The sequence below is a fragment of the Rissa tridactyla genome, chromosome 7 (genome assembly GCF_028500815.1).
Source record: "Rissa tridactyla isolate bRisTri1 chromosome 7, bRisTri1.patW.cur.20221130, whole genome shotgun sequence".
Lineage (NCBI taxonomy): Eukaryota > Metazoa > Chordata > Aves > Charadriiformes > Laridae > Rissa > Rissa tridactyla.
In genome coordinates, this window is record NC_071472.1 from 22,796,739 (window position 1) to 22,824,543 (window position 27,805).

Below are 27,805 nucleotides of genomic sequence, written 5' to 3' on the forward strand. Positions count from 1 at the left end.
TTGAATGTCTCCAGGGATGGGGCCTTCACCACCTCTCTGGGCAACCTGTGCCAGTGTCTCACCACCCTCATCGTAAAGAGCTTCATCCTAATGTCTAATCTAAACCTACCCTGCTCTAATTTAAAACCATTGCCCCTCGGCCTATCGCTACATGCCCTTGCAAACAGCCCCTCCACAGCTTTCTTGTAGGCCCCCTTCAGGTACTGGAAGGCCACCATAAGGTCTCCCCAGAGCCTTCTCTTCTCCAGGATGAACAACCACAACTCTCTCAGCCTGTCTTCATAGGAGAGGTGCTCCAGCCCTTTGATCATCCTCATGGCCCTCCTCTGGACCCGCTCCAACAGGTCCATGTCCTTCTTGTGCTGAGGGCTCCAGAGCTGGACACAGTACTCCAGGTGGGGTCTCAGGAGAGCAGAGCAGAGGGGGAGAATCACCTCTCTGGATCTGCTGGCCATGGTTCTTTTGATGCAGCCCAGGATGTGATTGGCCTTCTGGGCTGCAAGTGCACATTGTTGGCTCATGTCCAGCTTTTCATCCACCAGTACCCCCAAGTCCTTTTCCACAGGGCTGCGCTCTATCACATCATCCCCCAGCCTGTACTAATAATGAGGATTGTCCCGACCCAGGTGTAGGACCTTGCACTTGGCCTTGCTGAACTTCATGAGGTTTGCTCGGGCCCACCTCTCTAGCTCATCCAGATCCCTCTGGATGACATCCCGTCCCTCAGGCACATCGACCGCACCACTCAGCTTAGTGTCATCCGTAAACTTGCTGAGGGTGCACTTGATCCCACTGTCAGTGTCATTGATGAAGATGTTGAACAGCACCGGTCCCAGTACAGATCCCTGAGGGACACCACTTGTCACCCCTCTCCATCTGGACATCAAGCCATTGACCACTACCCTCTGGATGCGACCATCCAGCCACTTCTTTATCCACTGAACAGTCCACCCACCAAATATGTATCTCTCCAACTTAGAGAGAAGGATGTTGTGGGGGACCGTGTCAAAGGCCTTGCAGAAGTCCAGATAGATGATATCCGTAGCTCTCCCCTTGTCCACTGATGCAGTCACTCTGTTGTAGAAAGCCACTAGGTTGGTCAGGCAGGACCTGCCCCTGGTGAAACCATGCTGGCTGTCTCAAATCACCTCCATGTCTTCCATGTGCCTTAGCATAGCTTCTAGGAGGATCTGTTCCATGACCTTCCCAGGCACAGAGGTAAAGCTGACAGGGCAGTAGTTCCTGGGGTCCTCCTTTCTACCCTTTTTAAAAATGGGTGCAATGTTTCCCTTTTTCCAGTCGCCAGGGACTTCACCTGACTGCCATGACTTTTCAAAGATCATGGAGAGTGGCTCTGGGTGCATCTCATCAGGTCCCGCAGACTTGCATATGTTCAGGTTCCTCAGGTGGTCACAAACCTTGTCTGTGCTTACAGTGGGAGGGACTTTGTACCCAGGTCCCCGTCTTGCGGTCCTTCAACCTGGGAGGCATGAGGAGAGAGGCTGGCAGTGAAGACAGAGGCAAAAAAGTTGTTGAGAACCTCACCCTTCTCATTGTCTGTTGTTACCAGTTTGCCATTCTTGGTCATCAGGGAGGACACGCTTTCTTTAACCTTCCTTTTCTGGTTGGCGCCTTGGCCTTCCTGACCTCATCCCTACATACGCAGGCAGCATCCCTATACTCTTCTCAGGACACCTGATCCTGCGTGAACTGCCTGTGGAGTTCCTTCTTGCCTTTTAGTTTGACCAGCAGGTCCCAACTCAGCTGTGCTAGTCTCTTCCCTTTCTTGCTTGATTTCTTACACCTGGGGATCAAGAGCTCTTGTGCTCTATGGAAAGCGTCCTTGAAGATCTGCCAGCTCTGTTCTGCCCTCTTGTCCCTGAGGACCATTTTCCAGGGGGTCCTATTGACTAACTCCTTGAAGAGCCAGAGGTTGGCTCTCCTAAAATTCAGGGTCCTGACTAGGCTTCTAATCTGGCACGTGTCCCTCAGGACTGTGATCTCCACCAGTGCATGGTAACTGCAGCCCAGGCTGCCTCCAGTCTTGACATCCCTGATGAGCTCACTCACATTGGTGACTATGAGGTCCAGTATGGCATCACCTCGGGTAGGGCTGTCTATTTCCTGTGTTAGGAATTTATCATCAAGGCGCCTCCTGGCTTGTCTACAGCTTGCCGTGTTACTTTTCCAGCAGATGTCGGTGTGGTTGAAATTCCCCAGCAGGATGAGAGCCTTCGAGCACAATGCCTCCTGTAGCTGGAGGAAGAAGACTTCATCAGTAGGTTCCCCTTGATCGGGCGGCCTGCAGTAGACACCAACCACAAGATTCCCATTGTTGCCTTGGTCTCCAGTCCCTACCCATAAGTTTTCGACTTCCTCTTGACTGTTCTTGGAGTACACAAGCACTCCAAGTCCCCCGGACGGGCTCACAAGCAAGGACAGGGGCAACGTTTGCAGAACCTCTCAGGGCTGGAGGAACAGGGGTGCTCAAAGGATCTGGCACTGGCTGTATCTGCAGCCTTCTACTTCTTCAGCTCACCGATTTGTTTTCATAATAGTTATTAGGCACTGGAAGTGCCCAGCTAAGCATTTTGAGGAAAGAACTATTATATTTCCCAGCTTTTCCCTGATGGTTGCTGTCAAAAGATGGGATTGCCCAACTTGTCTACCCTTTTGTTCTGACCCAGTACACCATCTCATATGCCAAGCTATGTGGGAAGGTGGGGAAGATCCTGTCACAGTAAAAGGTTCAGCACTGACCAAGCCCTGACAAACAAAAGAAACCTGAAAATCATTGCTTCGTGCCTCTGGCCTAAAGATCTAATTTGTTAATTCCATCAGTGGAATTACTAGAAATTAAGCACAATTTCAGAGTTTGATTAGCAGAGATTTTTTTGTTTTAAAGTTTCCTTTACAGAGCCCAGACCAGAAAACATTCAATGATCTGCTAAACTCAGGCTAAAAAAAATAACAAAGGGATGAAGGACCACAATCTGGGAATATACTGCCTTGTGCCTAAATTACTCTAAATAGATTAGCTGAATTGCCACGACACGAGATAAACCTGTTTTAAGGCAGAGTGCAGCCCCTTCCTCTGCCCTCTGCATGTTGCCAGGAGCCCAGGTGTGAAAGTCCTGTTGACACTTGGGGACAAAAGAAGCAGCAAGGCCAAGCTGGATCCTGAGAAACATCCTGATTTCAAGGTTCTTCTAGATTTGTTCAAACCAAGCAATAAAAAAAGCATAATGGAGCTGCAATGGGGCTGAGATCCCCATGTCTATCCTCCACATCACTGAGGGCAGGTGACCCATCCCGCTCTTCAGAGGCAAGGCTGAGCCACCCCATCTCTCACCTTGCAGGCACAGCTCCCCCATCCACAGGAACTACAGAAATGCAGGCTTCTCACAATCAGACAAGGAGGGGAAGAAACAAGCTTCCTGATCAAACATCCCTGCACTAATTTCCACCCTGACAGCAGCCTGGAAGTACAACACAGAAGTGGCTTCAGAAAAAGCTCAGCGGTCAACATCAAACCAGCCGTTTTTGACCTGCTTTAATACGAGCTCATCAACAGCCTGAAAAATTTTCCTTCCTCCACAATTTCACCTTCTCCTTTAATGTTTCTAGCTACAGATTTCTCAGCTGGGTTCTGCCTCTTCCTGAGTACCTAATTAGAAGAACAAACAGCCAAAAGGCAACTGCCGCAGCTCCACTGGGAAATAAGGCAACATGTGGCATGGGAGAAGGCAGGCAACCAGAGGCAACACCTGGCATGACACCACGTCTTGATTTCCCAGACAGACTCAGACATTTCCTCAGGTTTGACTCCAGAAGAGCCATGTTGTTAGACAGGAAGAGGTAAGGGGCGAGGGAACAGCTGGCAGAGAACTCCTAACAGGGGGACCTGAATGTATGCTCTGAATAAAGAGCTTCTGGGGTGAACCCTGACCACAGCTCCCACATCCGTCTGTTGAAAACCTATGATGAACACTGCTACAGCATCTCCTCTCTCTCTTCTTCCCCACAGATTACTTGAATAAACAGCTGAATAGTTTAGTCTCTCATGGCACAAGTGCCTCCCTTCTCCTCCTACAGTCCCATAAGTGTTCCAGGAATGAGCTTTCTACCATCTTCATATAGTACCCTCTTGCTTTCCTACTCATTCTCTAGGGGTACTGGGTTGTCAACACAGAATCAGTCACACCTCTGTTTCAATACCCAGAAGGGAAATTTTGGTAAGGGATCAGGCCACCAAGACTACAGAACAAAAGACTATCAGCTCAGGGCTGTGCCAGGAAGCTGGTGGTAAGAGGCTGTGCAAGCACACCAAGGATGCAGTAGCTTCCAGATACAGATGGCAAGGAAGAAAGTGCCAGCACTGGCTTTTGGAGGGCAGCTGATGAGAAAAAAAGCAGGCAGACAGAAGATGCCCTCCTGCGCAAGCCAAGGCACACTTGATGCAGTCCTACTGCATGCTAGCTGAGCATCTCGCATGCAAAGGTTTCCTAATTACATGGGATCCCAGCACCAGCTGCTACAGCTCCTTCCTTCTGGCCCATCAATACCATGGCCCTTCTGGCCATCGATACCATGGCAGTGCAGGGGAAGAAGGGTGGACACAGCAGGAGACTTCTCTTCCTTAGGTCAAGGTTTGCTAGGGGACAACTCACCTCTCTAAGTTTGGCTGTCTCTGAAGTGCTGAACGAGTTGCTCTGGCCCATGATCACATGTCCAAGACCAGGCAAGCAAAGCTCCAGGCTCCAGGAAGGCCCACACTGGGATGTTAACCAGATGCATCCTTTGCTGGGACAAAGGGGCAGGAAGAAAGGTTCAAGCCTCTTCTAAGGAATCCCCAATGCCTGATCCTGGGCAAGACTAAACAACAAGGACGAAGGAAAAAAGGTTTGCCCTACCTTATTTTCTTTCAGGTAATGCATCAATTTTGCCTTTCAATGCCATGCTAGTTAATCGAATCAGTCCCTGCCCTTTCAAACTGATCGCTGCCTCTGCTTTCCACCTAGCCTCCGAACAGTTGCTTCCCAGCCACTCAGGCCAGCATTTCCAGAGTCAGAATTTCTATTGTCTACTATATTCTTGCCCTATTTCCTTGTTTAACTGTAATCTCTCCTCTCCTACCCAGTGCTACAGTAGCCAACATTTCCAGTGTTGGCTGTATACCTTATTTTCCAGACAAAACCGGCACATCCTATCTTGAAGCAATAAACATGGAGCAGATGCCTCATATCTCACGGTAGAAAGGCTATATGTTACATTTCTGTTCTTTACCTGAGTTAGCACTGCCAGCAAACTTCTGCAACATGCAGTGGACAACTTTATTTCTTTCCTTCTTCTTTTTTCCTCACCAATTAATTCCATGACAGATCTGAAGGCCAGCAGAAAGCGCAGAAGAGAAGAAAGTAAGTACAGACTAATGACTGAAAAACAGACTGGGAAGATTTAGCAATTTTCGGCCAGTTACAAGAACTACAGACAGAAGGGATGAAAAAGCCCAAGTCTAACTTGTACCCCTGAAATATGTTTATTACATCCTCTTGATTCCATCAGGCCTGCCACAGAATTGTATTAAAAGCAACTGTGCAAGGTCAGATTCTTAACACTTTCATTTCAGTTTTTAAACTGCACTAGAAATACAGTGACAACTTTATGCTAAAACATCCAAACAGCAGAATTACCACATAAATGTATTTGGGACTGGGATCAAGACAGAAACAAAAAAAAAAAAATCCACTTTGGCAATGCGTAGCTGCCCCCTTGGCATCCCCTCCACCCCATCCCCAGCTGTAGGTGTCTGTAGCTTCAGAAGACAAAGAAAAGCCACTGAAACTGTGGGTTGGAAGGAACACCCATCATCCTCGCAGGCTCTTCGCCGCACATGGAGTGTGACAAGATCATTGCTGCTGTGAACCGCATGGCTACATACCTCTTACTGCTGCAAGGATAGACATTACTGCCATGTGCAAAACCTAACTAGCAGAACAGATGAATACAAGAAAAGTCTCCAACATTCCTCTTGCGCATTTCCAGGAAGCCTGCTGCCTCTGTCCTTTTGGTGGTTTTCATTTGAATACCTCCTCTTTGCAAGGCTCCCCAGAGGTTGACAGGCACTACTGGCTGGCATTCAAATAATTCAAGATTAGCAGCTCATGTCTTTCAATAAAAATAGTCCCCTCCAAAGCATTACAAATCCAGCTGCTCAGTAATGCACTAGCCGTGATTAAAGCACCTGCACAAATTTGGAGATACATCACCACCTGCAAGCCAGGATGGCAACCACAACAGAAACCCCAAGAGGCAACATGCAGAAGAGATGCACAAGAGCCTAACATAATGCACACTGGCAACAGCCATGGCCAGCCCCTTCTTGCCTTTCACTCTGTCCGGTGAGCAAGCACTGCTCCTGCCAACCATCAGCAGAAGCTACACACAAAAACCTCATAGAGCTTTAACAGAAGGCACTTTGAGGACTTGAGTTTGAGCATTGGTGTCCGGCTTTACCACTAGTAAATAGTACCATTGGGCTAAGAACATACCAGCCCTGACCAAAGCTATGTGCAAGCCAATACCACATGTCCAACAGGGACAGTGATGAATGCACAAGTATAGAGCGGATGCATTTGGTACCCACAATGATTTTTTATTTGGGGGGATCTCAACAGTCGCTTTGAAGCCCATGCAGGTACCAGAAATTCAGAACACTACATGCAAGGAGTCCTATAACTTAACTGCCATTTTCCTGAAGGATCTTTGCCTGTACACAGCATATTCTAGTTTAATTTGATTTCTTCCACTTATCTCACTGGAAGAGACTGGGAACAAGTCTAATCTCTCTTCACCTCTGTGGCAATCATATTTTACTAAACTTTGTTAGCTCCCTTTTTCTCAGACAGTCATCTTTTCCAGGCAAAAAAGCCCTGATCCATTTAATCATTGCTTATATTCCACGCCTTTAGCATCAATGCTGAAAAACTGATCTACAGATAAACATGAATGTTCTCAAACGACTGCATTTGACTGCAGACACTGTTACGAGCTTGTATATCCAGGTTGGCTAATGGCTTTTTCCCTTGAGGTGAGCCATATATGCTTTTTCTGCCCTTGTGCTAAAGAAGCTCAGTGAACCCTAGTATCAGCTTCTACACATTCACAGCCGTGAGTACTCAGACAATGCTCACACACCAGCAGAAAGAAAAGCAGGAGCAGAGTTTCTAGAAATGCTTCCTTACTGCTCCAATCAAGAGTTTTCATGAAGTAATTACTCTGAACCTTACTCAGCTCCTAAGCTGAGTCCTAATGAACTGAGCTCATTAGGATCACAGCAAAATTTCCACTAGGTTATTGTAACCACTGATTAATTCTCCTTTCCTGGCAGATTTCCTTGGATTCTTTAACATGTCTGGTCTCAGGCTCCCTGTGGCGTACGTTTGTTTCCCCACTCCCAACACTCCATGCATTGACAGGAAAATGAAAGAAGTAATCACATGTCAGAGCTTGCCCTTGATTTTTAAGTCTTTGTGGCAGATTAGTGTCGTGCACTGCCCCTCCCCATGCCATCCTATCTATTGCACAACTGTACGTCAAGGAGTTAATCCCACCATCTGCAGCTGTCAGAGCTCCTGCACACCACAAAACCCAAACACCTAACAGTTTGGGAGCACCAAGGGAACAGAAAGTCCAACTATATCTTCAACCACTGAACGGCCATATATTAAATGCAATCATATTAACTTATTTTAACCCAATAGCCTGCTTAGTCCACAGATACAAGATAATTTTAGATTTAGACATGGAAAAGAGCTCAACAACTCAGTCTGTATAATGCCAGCAGACTTTCATTATTTACATAATCTAAGAATTATTAGCTCGATCCTGGTCACATTTTGATCAGCCGGTTCTAACACTGCTTGCATTATAAGTGGCTTTATAAACTGCTCCACACACAGAGAACTGCAACACTAACATAAATATAAAGTAGGAAGGAGGGTGAGAATATCCAGGAAAGCTTCCCAAATTGTTTCTGACAGGCATGTATTTGACTTCCAGCCCCCAGCTCACTGTTCAGCTTTGCCTACATGCAGTTGGGCAACAACTGACATGCAAGACTGGCAATGCATTACATTGCTGGAGCCTCATTGCCCATTCTTCCCCTCTCCTTTTCTTGGAGCACGTACAGAAGATTTCAAAACTGGAAAGCACGTGTAGAATGCAGCTAGACAAATATAATCACTTGCAAAAGTACAAGGCACGAAATCCACAATACTCTGGTCTATGATTGGGGTGGAGAGATAACTCAATTCAATCTCAAGCAGCTACTGCAGGTTAGCTTCTGCTGCACCCACATACCCACTCCCACTCAACGTAAGCACACAGCCCTCTGAGCTCAAAGGGCTGGCAAGTTATGTCCAGACCAGAAACAAGCTGACTTTTTTCTTTGCAAACTATAATTGATATGTAAACACTTCAGCACAAGATCAAGACTGGAGATCCCAAAGAGAAGCCCCTAAAGCACAGACAAAGGTGATCTGGTGTCTGCATAAAGACGGTATGACCATAACAGCCCTTTAACCTTGAAAAGGTCTTACTAATTCTAGCATTCAAACGTAACACTGAACTACCTTTGTTTGGGTGCTGGTGTTGACTACACAGTCCAGTGAGCCTAACCCATGAAAACACTCATTACAGGAGGTCCCCAAGCACCTCAAATCTCCTGCCCTCCCCATGGGTGCACAGACTGTCCCATAAGTGGAACTGGTCCAGACACTGCTTCGCCGCCTCTTCCAGTCTCCGACATTTCTGGTGGCTGCAGCTTTTGTGCTGTCTCAACAGCTCTTCTGCTTCAGCGGACAATTTAGAGCTCCCAAAAGCCCTGAGGCACTAATACGATCGCTGGCTCTGCCATCTTATGCAACACATAACACTCCCAAAGCATCTTCCCCCCTGGACAGCCCTACATCCTCCTCCCTGCTCCTGCCTGGCTCCAGGGGACACACAGGAACCATCCCACAGCTTTACCAAGCACCTCCACAGACCATTATGATCACTACTTCAATACAGACCTATGGCACTCTTCATCTCCTGCTAAAGCTGGGGACCCCCACTCTGCTGGGGACCCTTCGTCTTTCCCGCAATGATTCTTACACAAGACAATTTCCTTTTTTCAAACAAATCTTAAATTAGAGCAAGCCACTCTACTCCAATATGCCCATCTGGCTCACTTAAATGAAGATAAAATCTTTAAAAAAGAAAAATCAATATCTGGGCCCCTCTAGGAAAGGCAGAAGCTATTTTTTTTTCCTCCATGCCATCACCTCTTCCACTTTTCTTTATTTGAAACTTGCAGGACAGGATCAGTCACTACCCTGGAACAACATTCTCCTGGTAGAATCTATTTTAAACCAAGCAAAATTCAAAATAAAATGACAGGGCTCTGCCACTTTGTACTTCATGCTCGCTCACCCCTGCCAGCAGCTCAGGCAGACAATAACAAGCCTCAGCAAATGACATGCACTGCTGCACAGCATTTATACTGCGCCTGCATTAGCAAACGGGTGCTCTCACCATAGCCCCATCTACCCCGTGCAACGATGAGACTAGCAGCTGCTAGAAGACAGCTGTTGAAAGAACACCCTTGGCATTAAAAGAAATAATAGGGGGTAGGGAAGGACCAAACCATAGTAGGTTCTTCTCTGACACTCCCTGTGGCCAGTTTTCAGAGCTGCCAGACATTTGGCATTGCCTTGATCTTCTCTGGTGCGGGACTAGAGCACCAAACCAGAGAGGCCCCAGAACTAACCGTCCCCTCACCTCTCTGTGCTTCAGTATCCCCATGCTCGCAGGGGAACAGAATCTGGTGTCATTCCTGTAAAGAAAGTGTTCCTCGAACAAAAAAATATGCACCTCTTCCCAAGTGGTGGTCTTGCAATACTTAAGCTCACCATGCCCAAAATACATTTACTGAGAACACTCGCATCCCCAACAAAATATCATACTAGTTCTCAGAAGAGAGAGACTTTCATTGTAAAAGAAGGGCCAGCAGAAGATCTTTCCATATTGCATGGAAGATGCTGGCAGGAAGAGCATTTCTTTGTGGTGAGGAGGACTGCTGGCATGAGCACTGTGCCTGCTAATTTCCTAATACGGACCAAACAGTCAAATGGGTTTAGATCCACACGTTGTGCGTCTACAGACTCATCACTGGTGTCTCACTTGGTGTAAGACTGAGTTTAATCTTTTTAACCTATCAACAGGATATTAACTTTTACCTTATGGACCAAGAGCAGCCAAGCGCTATGAGACATTTTTCACATTTTTCTGGCTTCATTCAGCTTTTTTTTCCTGATGAGGACCTTCCCATTAGTCCTGTCTTCGCTGAGGTGTTGCAACAAAGACATGAAGAAATGCCAGCTCCCCAGTGGATCCCAAACTGAGCGCAAAGCACAATCTGGACTTCTCCAGGTGGTGCGACTGATCCAAGCTGCTGCACCAGGAAGAACATTTGCCAACATTAAGAAGGCTGATCTACTTCAGATATTCCACTTCACAATATTGCCACCCTAAAAAATAATGTAGGACAGAAGGCAGCAGCCAAGTACACCCTGTTGTGCTAGAGCTCTCACCCATGTGAGGAACACAAAGCACCTACCAAGTTCTGAGGAACCTGCAGCTATGTGCCCCTTTGGGTGGACTTTGGCTCCTTCAGGTAGGGGAGAGGGAGATATGGAAATCTGCAGGATGTAATGTGAAAACATCCAACACATTCTGGGAAAAGAGAGAAAGGTGTTGTGTCTCCCCCTGCCAATCCTCACACATGCTCCACTCCACCAACCTATGCCACCACCCTCTTCAGGAAGAGGAAGATTCAGCAAAGGTTCTCAAGACACAAAACCTATTTGCACATCTCTTGAAATAATCATTTTCTTCTCAATGATAAAGTTTTGCTTCCACTGAGGACCTTGCAAAACCAGAGCCATCTGTTGGAAACCAATGGCTGATGCTGCTATAACTGAAAAATCCATTTTTCCTGCTATTCCAGCTGCCTTGAATCAGCTCATATTCCCCAGAGAGGCCAACGGTGTGCAAAATATTGCTAATAAGACGTGCACCAGAGACGTTCGCTCCTAGCCAGGATTTCTACATATATTTTTCTAAAGCCAGAAATACACTAGCTGCAAAGTCAAACAGCGCTACAGACTTCTTCTATGAATGTTATGTAATAAATAATGCATTTAAGTATTGTGATGTTGGGCTCCAAATCCCAGCCTCACTTAGCCTTTAAAGACTGTGCCGTAATTATTAATAGTATTCATATTGCAGAGGATGGGAGGGGGCATACTATCAGATCTCATTTAAAGATTACTTTCAGATGGAGCAAGTCTGGTTCTTTAACATTTTCTTCAAGCAGAAAAAGGTTGCAGCAGCAACTGGGGTACAGCAAACAAATCAATAGATGCATATGGACATACAGGTCAAATAAGAATTCGGCTGAGCGAAAAAGTTAGCTGTGAAACATTCCTTTGGCTGCTTTTCCACATACAGTGCTAGTCATTTGTGGTTTAATCTTAGAGGAGCTCCATCTCATTTGAGTCTGCAACACAAGCTTCCAAGGAGCAATTTTTTACTATAATTGCTCTATGTTTATTTACACAGGGAAATGTTTTCATATGAGCATTGCTGTTTCATACACTTATTACACTAGGAAAAACAGAAAGAGGAATTTTCTTCTGTGTCCTGCAGAGCAGAAAAATATCATTTCAAAAACAGAAAACTGACGTAGAAAAAGGAAGAATTGTTCTGCTGCCCTCTAATGAGCACATCCAACATCTGAAAAAGAGCACTCTCAAAGAGAGATGTTCTGTTCAGCCACAGGCACGTCCTCTCCTGCTACAGAGTTGCCAGCAATGCAGTCACAGCTGGAGCAAGGCAGCACCTCCTACACAGCGAGGACGTGCAGAAGAAACACCTGGATGAACCCGAGACCTATTCTGTACTTTCCTGAACTTAGACTAGAGTATATGGCTGTGCCCTGTTTTGTTCCCCTGCCTTCCCCAAATAGAGGGAGGAGGAGAGAGGTTCCTAATTATGACCTTCAGGACACAAGCAAGTATACCTATCAGCTCACCTCTGCAGCTTCCACAAGGACAATCCTCCCTCTAAAGTTATGTCCAAAGTACATATACTGCTTTCACCTTCTATGTCCCTTCCTTGGGTTGGTCTGGACGCTATTCATACGTTAGATTTCCTCATTCAACCTAGCAAAGAAAATACTGTAACCTAACTGTATGGAGTTAGACCATATGTTTCGCTGACACAGAAGGTGGTGTTACAGGTATTGAGGTACAACAGAAACAAGGAGGAATGACTTCCTTAAATATCTGTGAGTATTAATGAAAAGCAAAGAAATTCAGTTCTCATGTAAGGGTGTGTCTGGATCTGCACAATGTTCAGAAGACATTCAGTTGAAAAATGCAGTAAGGAAGACAGAGGAACAGCCACGGAGCAACAGTTCTACCTGGTACTGAATTTAATCTCAATTTTTATGGATCTACGGTCATGTGGTGGGTTGACCATGGCAAGCTGCCAGCTGCCCACCCAGCTGCTCCCACACTCTCCCCCTCAACAGGAGGGGGGGAAACTAAGATGGAAAGTTCGTGGGCTGAGGTAAACAGGGAGATCACTCACTAATTACCATCACAGGCAAAACAGACTCAACCTGAGGAAAATTAATTTAATGTATTGCAAATTAAAATAGAATCAGGCGGTGAGAAACAAAGACTTACTAAAACACATTTCCCCCCCCACCGCCCTTCTCCCCAGGCTCAGCTTCACTCCTTCATTCCCAACTACAGGGAATGTAGTACTACCTCCTACACTGAGCAGCACAGGAGGATGGGGAATGGGGTTACAATCAGTCCACCCCATCTCCTGTTAGCTCCTCCTCACGTTTATCCCCTGTGGTCCTCTCCATGGGCTGCTACAGCGACTGGAGCACCTCCTCTCCACCTTCTCTGACCTTGGTATTCACAAGGCTGTTTCTCACTTTTCTTTCCTACTCCTCTGCTGGCCCTGCACTTTTACTCCTTCTTAATTATGTTTTCCCAGAGGCAGCACCATCATGGTCAACGGGCTCAGCTGTGACTGCAGTAGGTGCTTTGGAGCTGTCTGGACCTGGCTGTGTCCAGCACAGGGCAGCCACAACCTCTCCCCCTGCTACCAAAACCTTGCCACCTACACCCCATACAGGTGAACAGGCCAGCACAATTTATTTTGGAGGAAGAAGAGACATGAAGAAATTACAATAATCCCATATAAGCAGTATCTACACATTTATATGCTATTTCTATAAATAAAAACTGCTCAGGTACAGGCATTAAAGGAACAAGCGCGCCTGCAGCCACAGAGGAATACACATAAGCCCAGCGCCGGGGTCACAAATCATTGGCATGAATCATAGGCAACAGCCAGAAGCATCACTAAGAAAAAGATGACAGTGCCACTGAAGGAAGCAACTTAAACTCAAAATCGTGATTTCTGTCAGCAAAATTCCTGCAGACTGGAACAGCCTTCCCCTACCTCACTGTCAACAGGCACACCAGGTTATTTCAACTTGAAGAGCATTGCAAAATAACTACTGGATGTACAGACACAGCCTGTACCTGTCGCAGCAGGGAATGTCCTACCCATGCTAAAGAAGTTCATTCCTAGTTACATAAGAACGCTCAGTGACCTGAATTTACAAATAATCTTTATTTTGAAAGGAAAAAGAGGGAAACAGACATAAGTAAAAACAAATTTAAAAAGCCATGTAGCTAGGAAATGCAACAGAAGCAAATCAGCCCAGGGCATGCACATGACAGCCATATTAGGCATGAACACCCACAGTATCTGCAGAAGCCAAAATTCTTTAAGCAGATCTATTGATTTTCTGCGTGTCCTCCACGCACAGTTGAGCACACAGCACCAGTGGGCCAGGACTCAAGTTTGTGTCCCCTCGGATATTCTGCCAGGGACCCCCTGAAACACCATGTTTCATTGCAGTTCGTTAACATTATCACTAAATACAACGCTTTCCAGAGTACCTTCCAGACGACAGTCACTCCTTGCTTGAACATCTGCTTAATAGCCTATTCTTCTCCTGCAGGATCCATTTTCTGTGTTTAGCTTCACAGCATATTTTAACACTGCTAGTTCAAGCAAAGGCTATCCAAATTACCATTTCAATCAACCCACAATATTTCAGTACCCACTGCATTTAATCCTTTTATAGTCTTGTTTCCTACATTTAACTTTGACAATGTCCATTGAGATTTACAGTGTTAAAAACTCCATAAAAAAAACCAAAAGACATCCCCCCAAAAAACTTACTTCCTTTCTATAAGCCACTTGACTAAAAAGATAAACCCAAATTATGCATCATTACCAGTAATGCCACATATGAGCAACAATAATGCCACTTTGAAGCAGTGAGGTGGGTAAATAGACTTTCCGCTGGTGCACACATTTTTACCCAAGTAAAAAGAACACTTTTGTCCATAAATTGCTCACAAAGACTCTTTGAATACCTCTGTATCCCAAGGATGCCCTAAGCAGGATGGCTTTCAGCACAGGAGCCAGCACTATACACTATTTCTTAAGTGTATGTTGCAATCAATGATAACCTGAGAGAAGGCAATGGCTCCAGGAGAGTATCATGTTTGCCCATAATTATAACCTATGGGCCAATAGCACTGTAAGGATTACAGTTTATATATCATAGTATACAGATACAGTTTATACAGTTACTGTATAACTGAAACAAAAACAAAACAACAAAACTTCAGGCAAGCTACACATGCTACTATTCCAACAAAGGATAACTTACATAGAATAATACTATAGATCCCACTTAGTCTGAATTACAGACATCAACTTGTGAGAGATTTACCATTAAATACACAACCTGTAATTCAAATAAAACCTACATTATCAGGGCAGAGATTTATCTCTCAGTAAATCAGAAATCTGATTTATGTAGATGATAATCCTAGTGTGGAAACCCTTGGAAAGCATACCCAAGCAAAACAGCCTTCCTCACATGGGCATTTCCCAGGAATATTAGCAGAGGAAAGAGGAGGTTGACTTATTCCTGCAGCCCAAAAGCTTATCAAGGCAAGTCAAAAGGGGCAACCCAGAAGGAGACATCTCATTTCATCCACCCTTTACCAGCCTCTACCAATTTTCTAAATAGAGCAGCTATTAAATATTAAACTCCCAAGAAAGCATACTTCAGAAATATGTTTGACAGCTTGACACAACTCCGTACCAATGCGGGTGACAAGGGAAGGGCTCTGACTTCCAGAGCTGTCAGTCTGCTCCCTCCGTAAGCACTGCTTCATCCCTCTTGGGATTCAGTTTCTCAATTCATGCAGTGTTAAAACTGTTCCTCTCATGCCCCATGAGAGGGTTTCGTTACTAGGACTTGTGCTGGGTGGTATCTTTGCCATCGGTGCAGAAGTATGCCTCCTCTCTCTTTTGTTGCATTTATAACTTGATTTTGCCAAAGCTGTAACATTAGAACAGCAAAGGCATGGATTTCGCTTCATAACCCTCTTTTGTAATGCTGCAGCTTCAGGACTCTCCTAAGCAGGGCTGATCTATTTTTGTGTAAGTAAGGATGTCTGACCATTTAAAACTGATTTAGCAGGAGAATACCAGGCTATATTAGTATCCTTTTAAAGCTTTGGGAATCATAATCACACAGAGCAAGATATGGCATGACATGCAAGCTGCCATGCCCCATTGTGCCTGACCAGGAAGGCAAGGAGGCATACTGGCCCCAAATTCAGTGAGCCCTTCAGTGGCACAAGGGACTGACATCTGACCTAAAAAGCACATGCTTGAGCATCTAGCTTTTACAAAGGCTGGAGGAAAGCTTCACAAAAGCACGGAGCGGCACCCCAGAAGCCTCTCCAAATGAGCCCCCAACCCTCACTGAGCCCTACCCTCCTCTTCAGCCACGCTGCTTCAATGGGGACGACAAAGCAGCACGTAAAGGCTATTCCAGGGCAGGCATGCACGTTCCACCATCGCTAGTGGGGAACGTGCGGCAGACACAGCCATGGGAACAAACCATAACAAGAAATTACAGGGATCTGACACATTGTTCAAACTCCTAAGACTCATTTCAGGCTCTTCCCACTACCGACAGCCTCCTCTCCCTGGAGCAGACTGCAAACATCTTGGCAGCTTCGGGCACTGTGGAAAATGTTACTGTGTTTGTGCAGTGATCAGTATCTACGACCACTAGCTAATTGGAGGATTTTTTTTTTTTTTAAACATTAATTTTAAGAACAAGGACTCAGACACAGCTAGAGGGAGGGGACGGAAAAAAAAAAGTTAATTGCTTCCATAAATATTAACACAACTGCTTCCCATGATCTGGCAGAAGGCACAACATGGAAATGGTCTGTCTCCAGAAGGGAAGTCAAAGCACTTGAAACAGCACAAGTTTCAGACACTCATATAGCTCTTTTTTTTTCTCAGTTGCACTGACTCTAATTAAAGTGGAGTTTCATACAGCTATTCTCACAGCCGGCACCACACTGCACAGACAAAAAAATTGTTAAATTAATTTTAAGCAGTATGGATTTTTTACTTTCTAAAAATGATTTTCTTTTATTTAAGGCAACATTGGCCTTAGCTTTCACTAGGATTCCCATTCCAAATTCTCCCAGAAGCTACCCACAGAAGGTTGCTGTCCTCCATTTCAAGCAGTCCACACAGCTCTTCACTTCTGCTGGAGAACCTGGTCAACTTGACTCTTGAAGCAAGGTCCCACTGATTTTCATCTTTTAGACAGAGGCAACAGAAGAGCTCTCTGGCTTCGAGGCGAGTTGTTGCAACCTACAGACTTTGGTTTGAGGCGTTGTGTAGACTAAGGTCATCTGACCTCACTGGAGAGGCTTCCTATACCACAAACCACTATCGGAGTTCCTCTCAAACACCATGCAGATTTGTAACGGCCTGTTATAAAACACACAGACATGGTCTCTACCCAAGGCTGGATGCCCACTGGCATGCACCATTCTCAGTCTCTTGGGACAAGAGGCAAGGGATACTGCAGAGATACTCTGTATGCCCCAGGACCACAAAAAACAGCCGCTGCTGCCACCCACATTGGGGCAGCAGATGAGTGGGACAGGCTGAGTGCACAACTTCAAGTGATCAAGGCTGAGCTTTACCCTAGCTGAAATAGCTGAAGGCTCCTTTACTGGAGCTTGGGTGCCCTCTTTTAAAGCCATGTTAATATCCAGTCCCCACCCATGAAGCCAAGAAATCTGAGCTCAAACGCCACTCAAATAGACGTTCTTCCTAGAGCAGCATCCACATGCCAAATAGAGTTTTTCGAAGTGGTTAAAATCATTTCAGTGCAATACCACCAAGGACATTGCCAACGGGCTATCTCTGACACCAGCTTAAGGCAGACCATTTCAATGCTCCCAAAATTCACACAGACCAAAGCCTGGGCAGCTAATAACAAAGACAGATGGAGCAGGAACATCTTGTCATTTTGGACTAGCACAGCACATTGCATTTTACATACACATTGGAGATGCTACAGCCACTCCTCACAGGCTGCTCACTGTCATCCTCAGTTTGCAGAGCAAAATGTTTTCACCCCTTTCCATCTGACGAGTGTTACAGTGGGGAACAGCTTGAGAAAGGCGCTCTGCACAAAACAAACACAAGATGGGCATGACAGCTGCCAGCACAGAATTAAATGCTGAAGAAAATCGACAGCAGCAGAATCATGAAGATCCAGCAGCTTTCCACATCGGGGACATGCCAAATGACCAACACAAGCAGATTTTAAAATACCCCAAACTCACATTAAGAAAAAGCAGCAAAGGCTTAAAACTGATATTCAGAAAGGATGTGTTCATTAAAACAAGCAGGATTAAATATTTTTTTAATCCTTCAATTGCTAAACAATCCAACATACCAGAAAAGAAAAAAAGCCAAAAAACCAATATAAACAGGAAACCTCCAGCTTCGTGAAACCAGGAACTGCACAATATCCAGGAAGGCACAGCTGAAGGGGACTACATGATGTGGCAAGCAGCACGCTGTACAGGAGATGAAAGAAAGGCCCAAAATGTACACAATGGGAAGGTTGCCAACATCTTTGGCCTGTTCTTACCAAACAACATCACCAAAAATCTATCTAAAGAAGGTGCACGGAGCCAGGATTAGACATGGCAGGAGAGCAGACTCACACCATACACAACAAACAGGACAAGTAGCGGCAGAGCCCAAGGAGAAGGAAGCAGATATGCAACAAACACAGCAAATCTCGAACACCAGAGCAGAAGCTGAGGTGCAAACCAGAAGGGCACAGTCAGTGACTCTGCAGACAGAGGCTTGGTAACAGAAGGAACTCACAGAGTATCTAAGAAAGGGCAAAAGCAAGGCTGTACACAGCCTGCAGACTCCAGCAATTCCAAGCTGTCAGGTTCCCACTTGGCCCGATTTTATTCTCTCCTGTGTCCACATTTCTTCAGGAGGAAAAGGGACTTCCTGCTTTGTCAGATGCTCAGTAATTTCACACTTCTGTTCCCCTCTGTGCCGCTGACAGAGGAACCCATGCTGCATGACAGTCCTGGTCATCAGAGGACAAAAGCTCTCAAGATACAAAGGGAAAGTCAGAGATACTACCACATGCATGCCTGAAACTCCCCTTATAGCTTTGCATCATGTTGTGCAGATCAAGGCTTTAGCAACAGCAAGGCCCAGCACAGCCTCTGTTCAGGCTAATGCCCTGCATCCCTCTGTGCTCTCCCCCGCCTCCCCCGGTATAGAATCATAGACTCACAGTGGTTTGGATTGGAAGAGACCTTCAGAGATCATCGAGTTCAATGCCCCTTTCATCTTTCACTAGATCAGATTGCTCAAAGCCAATCTGACCTTGAACACTTCCAGTGATGGGACATCTACAGCACCTCTGGGCAACCTCTTCCAGTGTCTCACCACCCTCATCATAAAAAAATGTCTTCTTTATGTCCAATCTAAATCTACTTTCTGGTAGACCTTATGGTCTCCTAAAAGACCCATAACTGCTCCAGGACCAGAGGCAGCAAATGGCTTTAATCCATGTTAGACATTTTCCTGGCTCATGAGTGACAAAGGAGGAGCTAGAGCAATCTGCAGGAAAAGCTACTGTTGCCACAACCTCAGAAATCAAGGTGACAAGCTAAGGTTTTGCAGGCAATTCTGAAGTGGTAGCACTTGCTGCCATTGCACTTTTGCTTTCTCAACAATACATCTTGTCACAGTTCCCTTCGGGAGAAGCTGAAAATAAAGCAGGAAGTTGCCAGTCCAGTTGTTCATATCATTGCACAACTGGTTCATCATTCACTCCAAAAAAGAGACATTCCCAGGCAACTGTTTTGCAAGAGCCATGCTTGAACAGGCTCTTGCTTCATGGAGCAAACACTGAGGAAGGAAAGCTAAAGCAAAACAAACAAAACAAAAAAAAAGCAGCAACACCCCCCCCCCCCATACAACAGGCCATTATTTCTGACTTAGTTGGAAACATTTAATTCCCACGCTACAGAGGCTCACCCAGATGAGATTTATTCACTCACACTAGTAAAGAAGTCCTCACATGGATTAGATGCAAAGCACTTGATTTACATTACGTCAGTGGCTAAGTAAACTACACTGATGGGAAGCAGTCATTCAGCAAGCAACTCATGGACTTAACTCCAGTGTTCACAGTAATGTTGCTGGCTTTTGTAACCTACGAGCATGTGGAAATCATCTGGAATCTGGTGTTAGGATGAGCTAATGATTAAAGACAAGAAGCAGAGCAGGAGAAAGTAGTTGCAGCAGGTCTGCTTCACAGTACGACATAGCTCAGAGCTCTCCCTATTAAAATAGTTTCCATTTTAGACCATTGTCTTTCTACCGTCACACATGGAAGACTCACCTAAAATGAAATCCATTTTGGTGACATTTTTTATTACAGTTCCACCCTTTCCTTCTCATGCCACAAGAATTACTGATGCCAGAACAGCCTAACCTGGTACCTCACCCCAATCACAACAAGCACGCTGAATCAGCTTTATATCTAAGGGCAGCAACAAGACCATTACATGATAGTAGCAGATACTTTGAACAGAGCACCCTGCCTGCACCAGGAAACCTCAGAAATCCTCAGAAAAATGGGGCCTTCAGTTGGCAAGAACTAACACCACCACTTCATCCTCCCAAACCAAGGGGCCTCTTTCCATCTCCTGTCAGCCCCAGTACACACCTGTGCAGGCACACTCAACTAACTACTCATGTTAACCGAGATGCTAACCCTGCTATAGATGCTGAACTTTCCATCTTAGGTATTGTGCTCCTCCCTGTTCCCTCAGAATAACTACAACCAAAAAAGCAGAAAAAGCTTATCACTTAACAAATTGAGGAAAACTAAGGGGAAAAAAACTAGAGAGAGGTCTCCTCTCTTGTTGGTGCCTACAGACAATAGCCTCCGAGCCCCAGCACAAGGATGGCTTGGTTTCCCAGAGGATTGCATCCCTCTGGCTCCAGCGCATCAAAGCAGGTTTCCAGATTAAGCTTTTAATCACATGGAAGTAACCATGCTCTGCTGTTGTTTAGTTAGCCCCTAGCACATCACACAGCCCCACAGCTGTGGTCCAGGTCATCCTTTTGCCCCAGCTGTCCCACACCGCCCTGGTGGCAGCCCATGCCCCCTCCCTGCACATGCCGGTGACCTGAGCCACTGCACAGCCCCGCTTCTGTCTCTCTGTGCTGCACACAGGACCTTGTTGGATTTAGGACTACCACCTTAGTACCCCCTACCACAAAGCCTGTCTCTAGTCCTGTTGCAATACTACAAGCCATTTCTTTGCAGGCCTCAATACCCCTCTCTTTTTCCACCTAAGACCCAACAGAATCACCATGCTCCACCTGCGCACCCCAAACCAGACAAGTCCTTGCATTAAGAAATCCTAACGTCCCCCTCCATCAATCTGTGCAGCCCCTTTCTGAACCCACAGAAGCATCCAGCACTCACATCACACATGGACACGGCGCCCAGAGCTGCATTCACCATGTGAGACACAAAATGTCTTGTTCTATGGTGCATGTTTATCATCTGCTATTGCCATTGCTTCTTCCAGGTGTGTAGCGGAAGAGCGAGCAGACAGCCACACCCACCCCTCCCTCACTATGCAGCTTCCAGGCTTCCATCACACCCTGCCTTGCTGCCTTACCGCAGCTGAATCATAGAATCTTCATGGTTGGAAAGGACCTTTGAGACCATCGAGTCCAACCAAACAACAACCTACAATCTCTGCCACTGGAGCATGCCCTGAAGTGCCAATTCTACACGTTTCTTAAACGCCTCTAGGGATGGTGACTCTACCACCTCCCTGGGCAGGCTGTTCCAGTGCCTGACCACTCTTTCAGTAAAGTCATTCTTCCTAATATCTAATCTAAACCTGCCCTGCTGCAACTTCAGACCATTTCCTCTGGTCCTGTCATTATTCACTTAGGAGAAGAGGCCAACACCCACCTCTACAACCTCCTTTCAGATAGTTGTAGAGAGCAATGAGGTCTCCCCTCAGCCTCCTCTTCTCTGAAGAGCCCAGGGCTCTTGCTTTAGGAACAACTAAACAGGCATCCCAGGCCTCTGAGCAGCCTTGCTGCCCTTCTCTGAAATTTTGCTGGTCTGCTATATCTTTTTTGAGATGAGAGGACTAAGGCCACACGTAGCATCAAATAGCTGCATGTACCACAGATTTATTTATGGAACATAACAATGCTCTCCCGGTCATTCTCTTTCCTTTCTACTTCCTAGCAGACAATTTGCTTTTTTGACCACTGTTGAGCTCCAAGCTGTTATCTTCTAAAATCTAACACAATTCCAAGCTCTTCCTCAAACTAGATTTTAATTGGAAGAGACTAGACCTGTAGAATGAAACGCAGTATAAAAATTCAGTACACAAGGGATATTTTTCATTTGCCCTATCAGCTGATTTTACAGGTACTCCAAATAAATCAGCGAATTCAAAATGTCATCTCTCTGTCTCCTATACAAGCTGCCCTGTCTTTGTTAGAGACCCACAGTTCAGGCAGCCTTTCTCCCCACCACACCCAAGGCCCACGCTTACACATCTCCCCACACTCCCGTCCTTCTGCAGGCTGCTTTGAATGAAGACAGGACAACTTGAAACCTGCCTTAGGAACATGAGGAGAAGGCAGTCATCCTCTTTGAAACAAAGCTGAACACAAACCCTGAGAAAAATGTCTGTCCGAGCCAGGCTGGGAGAGATGATCCTAACTACAGATGTTAGCCCCAACCACTAACAGCTTCTGAGACTTTCAAAGAAGCACTTGTCTTTCTCTGTAGTTTGCTTCTTCAGCTCTCCATCACTTCCCAAATCTAAGGCATTCAGAAGAACTGGGATATGGCAGGGCACAGTCAGCTCATGGCAAACACAGGAACTTAACCGTGGAGAGAAACACACCTCCAGCTGCTGGACTAACAGTCCTCATTTACCTCTCTAAATTCCTAGTGTTAGAATAAAAAGATGACAGGAACCAAGAGTCACCTCATCTATTCCAGAGAAAATTAAGCAGAATAATTTGTCATGAGCACAGATATTTTCACAGCTGGACAAAAGGTAAAGAACTTCTGCAAAATCTGCCCTGAGTGCCCAAGCCACGTGGAAAAGAGGAAGGAATCACACAAGCATGTTAAATAGGTTGAGGATGGACAGAGAGAAAGTGGGAAGCCAAAAAGTACATCCTAGCCATAGACATCAGAGAGGGAGGCCAAGAAACCTGAGAGAAGTAGCCAGCTAAAGATGCATCACCATAGTCACCAAGGACAAGACAGAGAGGAAAGGGAGCTCCACAACCCTCCAAGTCTTCCAGGCAGTCCCACAGGAGTAGGCCTGTCTCACTCTTTCCCCCTAAACCATCACCTCAAACTGGTCCAGGAGGCACTGCTGCCCCTGCACCATGCTCTGAGGAGACCAGGCTTTCCAGACCTCTTCTGCAGATCCAGCCAGCCACTATCCTCTCTTGAACAGTGAGGGAGCATGCTGACAGATGGAGCTACAAGCCAACATCACCACCTCTTCTTCCTTACTTTTCCAGCAACAAGCAATCTCTCAAGCCTGCATATCCTTCTGGGCCAGATCCACACCTGACAGCTTCAGAATCAGCAGAGAGCAGGCCAGATCACGTAGCTTTAGTGCTCGGGCTCTGTCAAGACAAAAGTTAGGTCCCCCAGTTCAAGCACAAAGCTAAAATGTGAAAGCCCAAGTGGAGAAAGGAAGAGAGACAGAATAGTAGTAGGAATGTCACATGCTTTACCCAGAAACATCTAATGCAGATACCTTAGACCAAGCTGCAATGCCATGGAAGCACAGCCATGGAGTGAGATGATGGCTTTCTGGGAACTAAACCTCCAAAAGCAGAGGGATGCAGGCTCTAAGGAAGAGAGATAACAGAGCCAAACCCCATAACTGCTAGCAGGGCTTGGTAACCCAGCAGAGTGTTTCCTGTCAGGCCCAAGCCCTGTAACGACTCTCTTGTCTCATTTATGCCCTGCAGACCTCTTTAAGCCCACACTAAAGTCTTTCTGGCTGTCCCTAAAGTGTCACAGCATAAGGCCAAACTGTAACACAAAACACAGAGATATCAGCAATCTTAGATAATGTGAAGCAATCTCAGGTAACGTGAGGCATGTATGCATGTGCACATACATGGAGGACAAATATAAGAGCTTTTTCAACTGCCACATAGCATCCTTGACGGAAAAAAAAACAATCTTCTTCAGCTGTGAAAAGCACAGGAGACAGAGAAAGTAAGACTACCTACAGTCTGCCAACTTGACCTTCTCAGAGCTTGAAACGCAAGTGGGAGAGAAACACTTTTTTGTCTTGCTATTAAATCTTAAAATAACAATGTGTAGGAGAATCCTACTCTATTGTCCTGTGCTCTGAGATAAGGGGGGATGGGAGGAAGGGGAGGGTAGGGTAGGGTTGGAGTCAAGTTGAGTTTCCTGCTGAACAGGCTCTCAGCTGACCAGACATCCCAGGAGACAAAGCATGTCTGCCTAGAATCTCTTTTCTAACTCCAGGGTGCCACTGCATGCACAGCCTAGTTACAGTTCACTGAATTAACACAAAAAATGAACTGATTTCCATAATGAAAAAGCCTCCACATGGCTCCAGAGTGATACAAGAAGAAAGAGCACAGCAGTTTGGGAAGATTTAAAAAAAAATAAAATCACTTTTTGCCTCGTTGAACTGCAGTTTTGAGCCCCCAAATGAACAGCTATTTTTAGCTGATGATCTGGAAAGCGTGAGGGAGCACAAAGCACTGGGGTCAGCATCACTGTCTGCAGGAAGCCAGCACACAGGCTGAAGAGAGGGTTAAACATAGTCAGGCACCGCACATCTGCATCATCAGTACTGCACAGGGACCAGCAGCAGAGGTCTATTTATAAACCAGACTGGTACAGCTGTAGCCTGCAATGAAAGAGTAGGATTGCAGACTGTCAGCCTTCAACAGCATGCTGTCTAATTTAATTAAAGAGATGGCTATGTTCACATGCACACACATATGCACACATGTCCTTTTCCCAGGAGAGTTAGGAACAGCGAGCTCAATGTTTTGAAAACAATACATTTCACCAAGGTTTCTATGCAAAGGGCAAGCATCTCCAATAACTACGTCCTCACACAACCTTCCCATTCCCTTACTCTGTGACCAAATGTGACCAATGGGCTATGGCTGCTGCATCTCACCACTGCTCAGATAACCACTAGCCTTTGCGTGGTTACTGGGTTTGTTTGTAGCCCTGGACATGAAAACAAAGTCACTGGAGCAGTATTAATCTGCATGGAGAGAAGAAAATAATTTAGTTTGCAAACAAGGTATTTGGGAGTCACACGCATCTTCCGCACCAGGACAGACTGCTGTGCCATCAGTTTCCATTTAGAGTGGTGAAACCCGGTTTCAGGTGCAAAGCTCCGTCTGCCACTAAACAGCTAGAGGGATCATTTCCTTGTGCCACTAGAAAACAAAAGGCTCTCATCTCCTCACTGTTCCCACTCGCACTCCCAATACTCCCTGGTGAGCTGGACTCTCCTGTCCAGGAGTCTGAGCCAGGGACCTAGGAACAGGACAGGACAGGAGGAGAGAACTGGCTGCAATCAGGCTGCCGTGGGTAAAGCACTGACACACAACAAGCAACTTTCTGATGAAATATTGGGGTATGAACAGCAGCTGCTGGTAAGGCAAAAACAGCCACAGAGGAAGCCTGCAGATCAGGTCACAGCCTGTGCTCTGCTGTCCCCTCAGCCCCTGGGGGCCATAAGCCTTTGGCTGCGTGAGGACATCCCCCAGGCATAAGGACATCCCACAGGTGGGGGGTCCAGCTGCGCTGCACAGCCCAGCCCAGCAGCCGTGAGGTTGCCTGAAGCTAGTTCCCCACCGACAGAGCACTAAGCACATACACGCGTTTCTGTCTCCTCCAATACCAAACAGAAACCACTTTTAAAAGCCCCTGCAGAAACATGGGAAGCTGTGTTTGGGTTCGATTCTCCTGAGCTTGCTCTGACAGCCACTGCAAATAAAGTCCCCAGTGTCTTCGCTTACAACCTAACGTGGCACTCATTCAAAACGTAACAACAAACCTGTTCTGGAGGAAATGATGCTTCTGGAGTCCAACTCGAGCTTCTTCACTAGAGTATCAGGGTCAATCTTCAGGCCGGAAAAGACACCAGAAAATGACACGCCCCAGTCCTTATCGAAAAGAAACATTACTCAGGAGTCAGCACAAACACCACCAGACACCATTCATAAAAAAAAAAATAATCAAACCCAGCACCATCCAGACGGGACCAGGGCGCACACTCCAGTGGTTGTGACTCTCCTGAACAGACAGGGGTAGGAACGTCACCCTCCTGGCTTGGCCCCCCCAGAAGGAAATTTCACAAAGTCATGTTTTGGACTGTTCTATTTCTAACAGATTTCTGCCTGAACTCAACCTCACCTCACTCAAGTGAATTCAAGTGCTAGTCCTAGGAGAACTGTGAACAGCATCCTTAGGAAAAGCCAGATTTATTACAGGTACAAAAGTATGTAACAATACAGATGAGCAACAAATGAGCAGATTAGGGGCCTAAATCCTAAATCAATGGACATTAACAGCAACTTGCCAAATCTTCAGTAACTAGTTCCTTTAAGCATCCTTTAACTACCTCCCTAAGTCCTATGCTTTGCAGTAGCTTCTCTGGTTGGCATAGAAGTATTTATTATTTTAGCTAGCAGTATCTCCCAGCACTGACACATAACTTTACAGTGGTATAAAACTAGCTGTATATGGCACAGCCTATTCCTCCCTCCTCACAAGGAAAGCTGTAGGCACATAAAAGGCATTTACTGCTGTTCTGTAGCTTTGCTGTGAGGGGGCTGAGGGAGGCACCTAGCCTTGAACTGCATATTAATAACACAGCTGGTGAAACCAGACGCGGTATAAATCTCTTAAAATGATTGTGTGTAAACCGACAGCTCATCTTCACCTGCCCTAACATGAAATCAAAGAGAACCACTGCAAAATGACCCAGGAAGCCTCTTACCCCTCTGCTCCCAACACTTGCTGGTAACGATCCCCACTACTGCATCCCAGTTACCCCACCGAGACGCAGCACAGGCACCCTCTCTCCCACCAGCAGGAGCACGTGTCTGCCACCGCCACCTCCCCAAGCAGGCTCTTGTCTCTGGCTGTGAGAGGCCTGGTGATGCTATGGCGGCTGCCACAGCGTAGCTGCCATAGCTGCCACTATGTGGCAGTTCCATCAACGTGGCTGATAGCGCGCAGCGGCAATAGCCGCCCATGCAGCAGCACGCTGGGACTCCCATGGCACACGTTGTGCTGGAGTCCTGGAGCTCCAGGCTCGTTTCACCTCCCTGCCTGCTCCGATGAGCCCTGCCCTTGCGGGCACACTCCCACTGGTGATAGGCTGCGTGAGACAAGCAGCTGCCCGGCAGAGTGCCACAGCAGCTTCAAGGCCGCAAGAACAGCATCAAGGATGTAACTCGACTTTTCTAAGCAGGAAAAGGAGACCGGCCTTCGGGAAACAAGTTAGTGCCATCTCTCGCCCCTCTGAGCCTGTAAGCCTCCACCAGCGCTTCACCACGTCCAGAACTAAGGGGTGTCCTCACACACCCTGCGGAGCCATACTTGGCGGTGTGGTGACACCCCGCGAGGGTCCTGCGCCCGTGACGGCCACCGCGTGGGCTCAACTGTGTCCCAGGAACTCGAGAGACCGAGCAGGGCTTGGATGGCGCAGGGATCGAGCGCCGACCCTTTCCGCGGACGGCGCGCCGCCGCCTCCTCGCAGGCCCGGCCGCCGCCTCGCAGGCCGAGGCCCCCCCGCTCCGTGACCGCCACGGCCCGCGCGCGCGAGGCAGAGCCCCGCCCGCCCCACGTGACACCGCGCCGCGCCGCTGCCCGCCCGCCCCCGCTACCTTGGCGGCTGCCGCGCTCCAGCCGCCCGCGCCGGGGCTCGCGCCGGGGCCGGGGCCGCGCTCGGGCTCGGGGAGCGGTGGCGGATCCCGGGCGGGCCAGGGCCGCGGGGCGGCGCGGTGTAGCCGTGGGCGCCTGGCTTTCCCCACCATGGCGGGCGGCGTGGCGGAGCCGGGCGGAAGGGGGCGGGCCGGCCTCTGCCGCGCCTCTCACGTCCCGGGGACGCCCCCGGCCGGGCGGGAGCTGCCGGCAGGT

The 27,805-nt window shown here is 47.0% G+C and overlaps 1 protein-coding gene across 2 annotated transcripts in view; it reads right to left on the reverse strand.

The window, feature by feature from the left end:
• SLX9 (SLX9 ribosome biogenesis factor) overlaps positions 1-27,719 on the reverse strand; it is a 58,553-nt gene extending 30,834 nt beyond the window's left edge. The window contains exons 1-2 of one of the 2 annotated variants that reach the window (XM_054209413.1): positions 27,553-27,719; positions 25,716-25,824 (exon numbers count right to left, since the gene is read on the reverse strand). In XM_054209413.1, the coding sequence (XP_054065388.1) occupies positions 25,716-25,824; positions 27,553-27,702 (259 nt within the window). In that variant the 5' untranslated portion in view covers positions 27,703-27,719. Of the gene's footprint in view, positions 1-25,715; positions 25,825-27,265; positions 27,407-27,552 lie in introns of those variants that run through there. The other variant, XM_054209414.1, reaches the window with a different exon arrangement.
• Between the last annotated feature and the right edge of the window lie 86 nt (positions 27,720-27,805).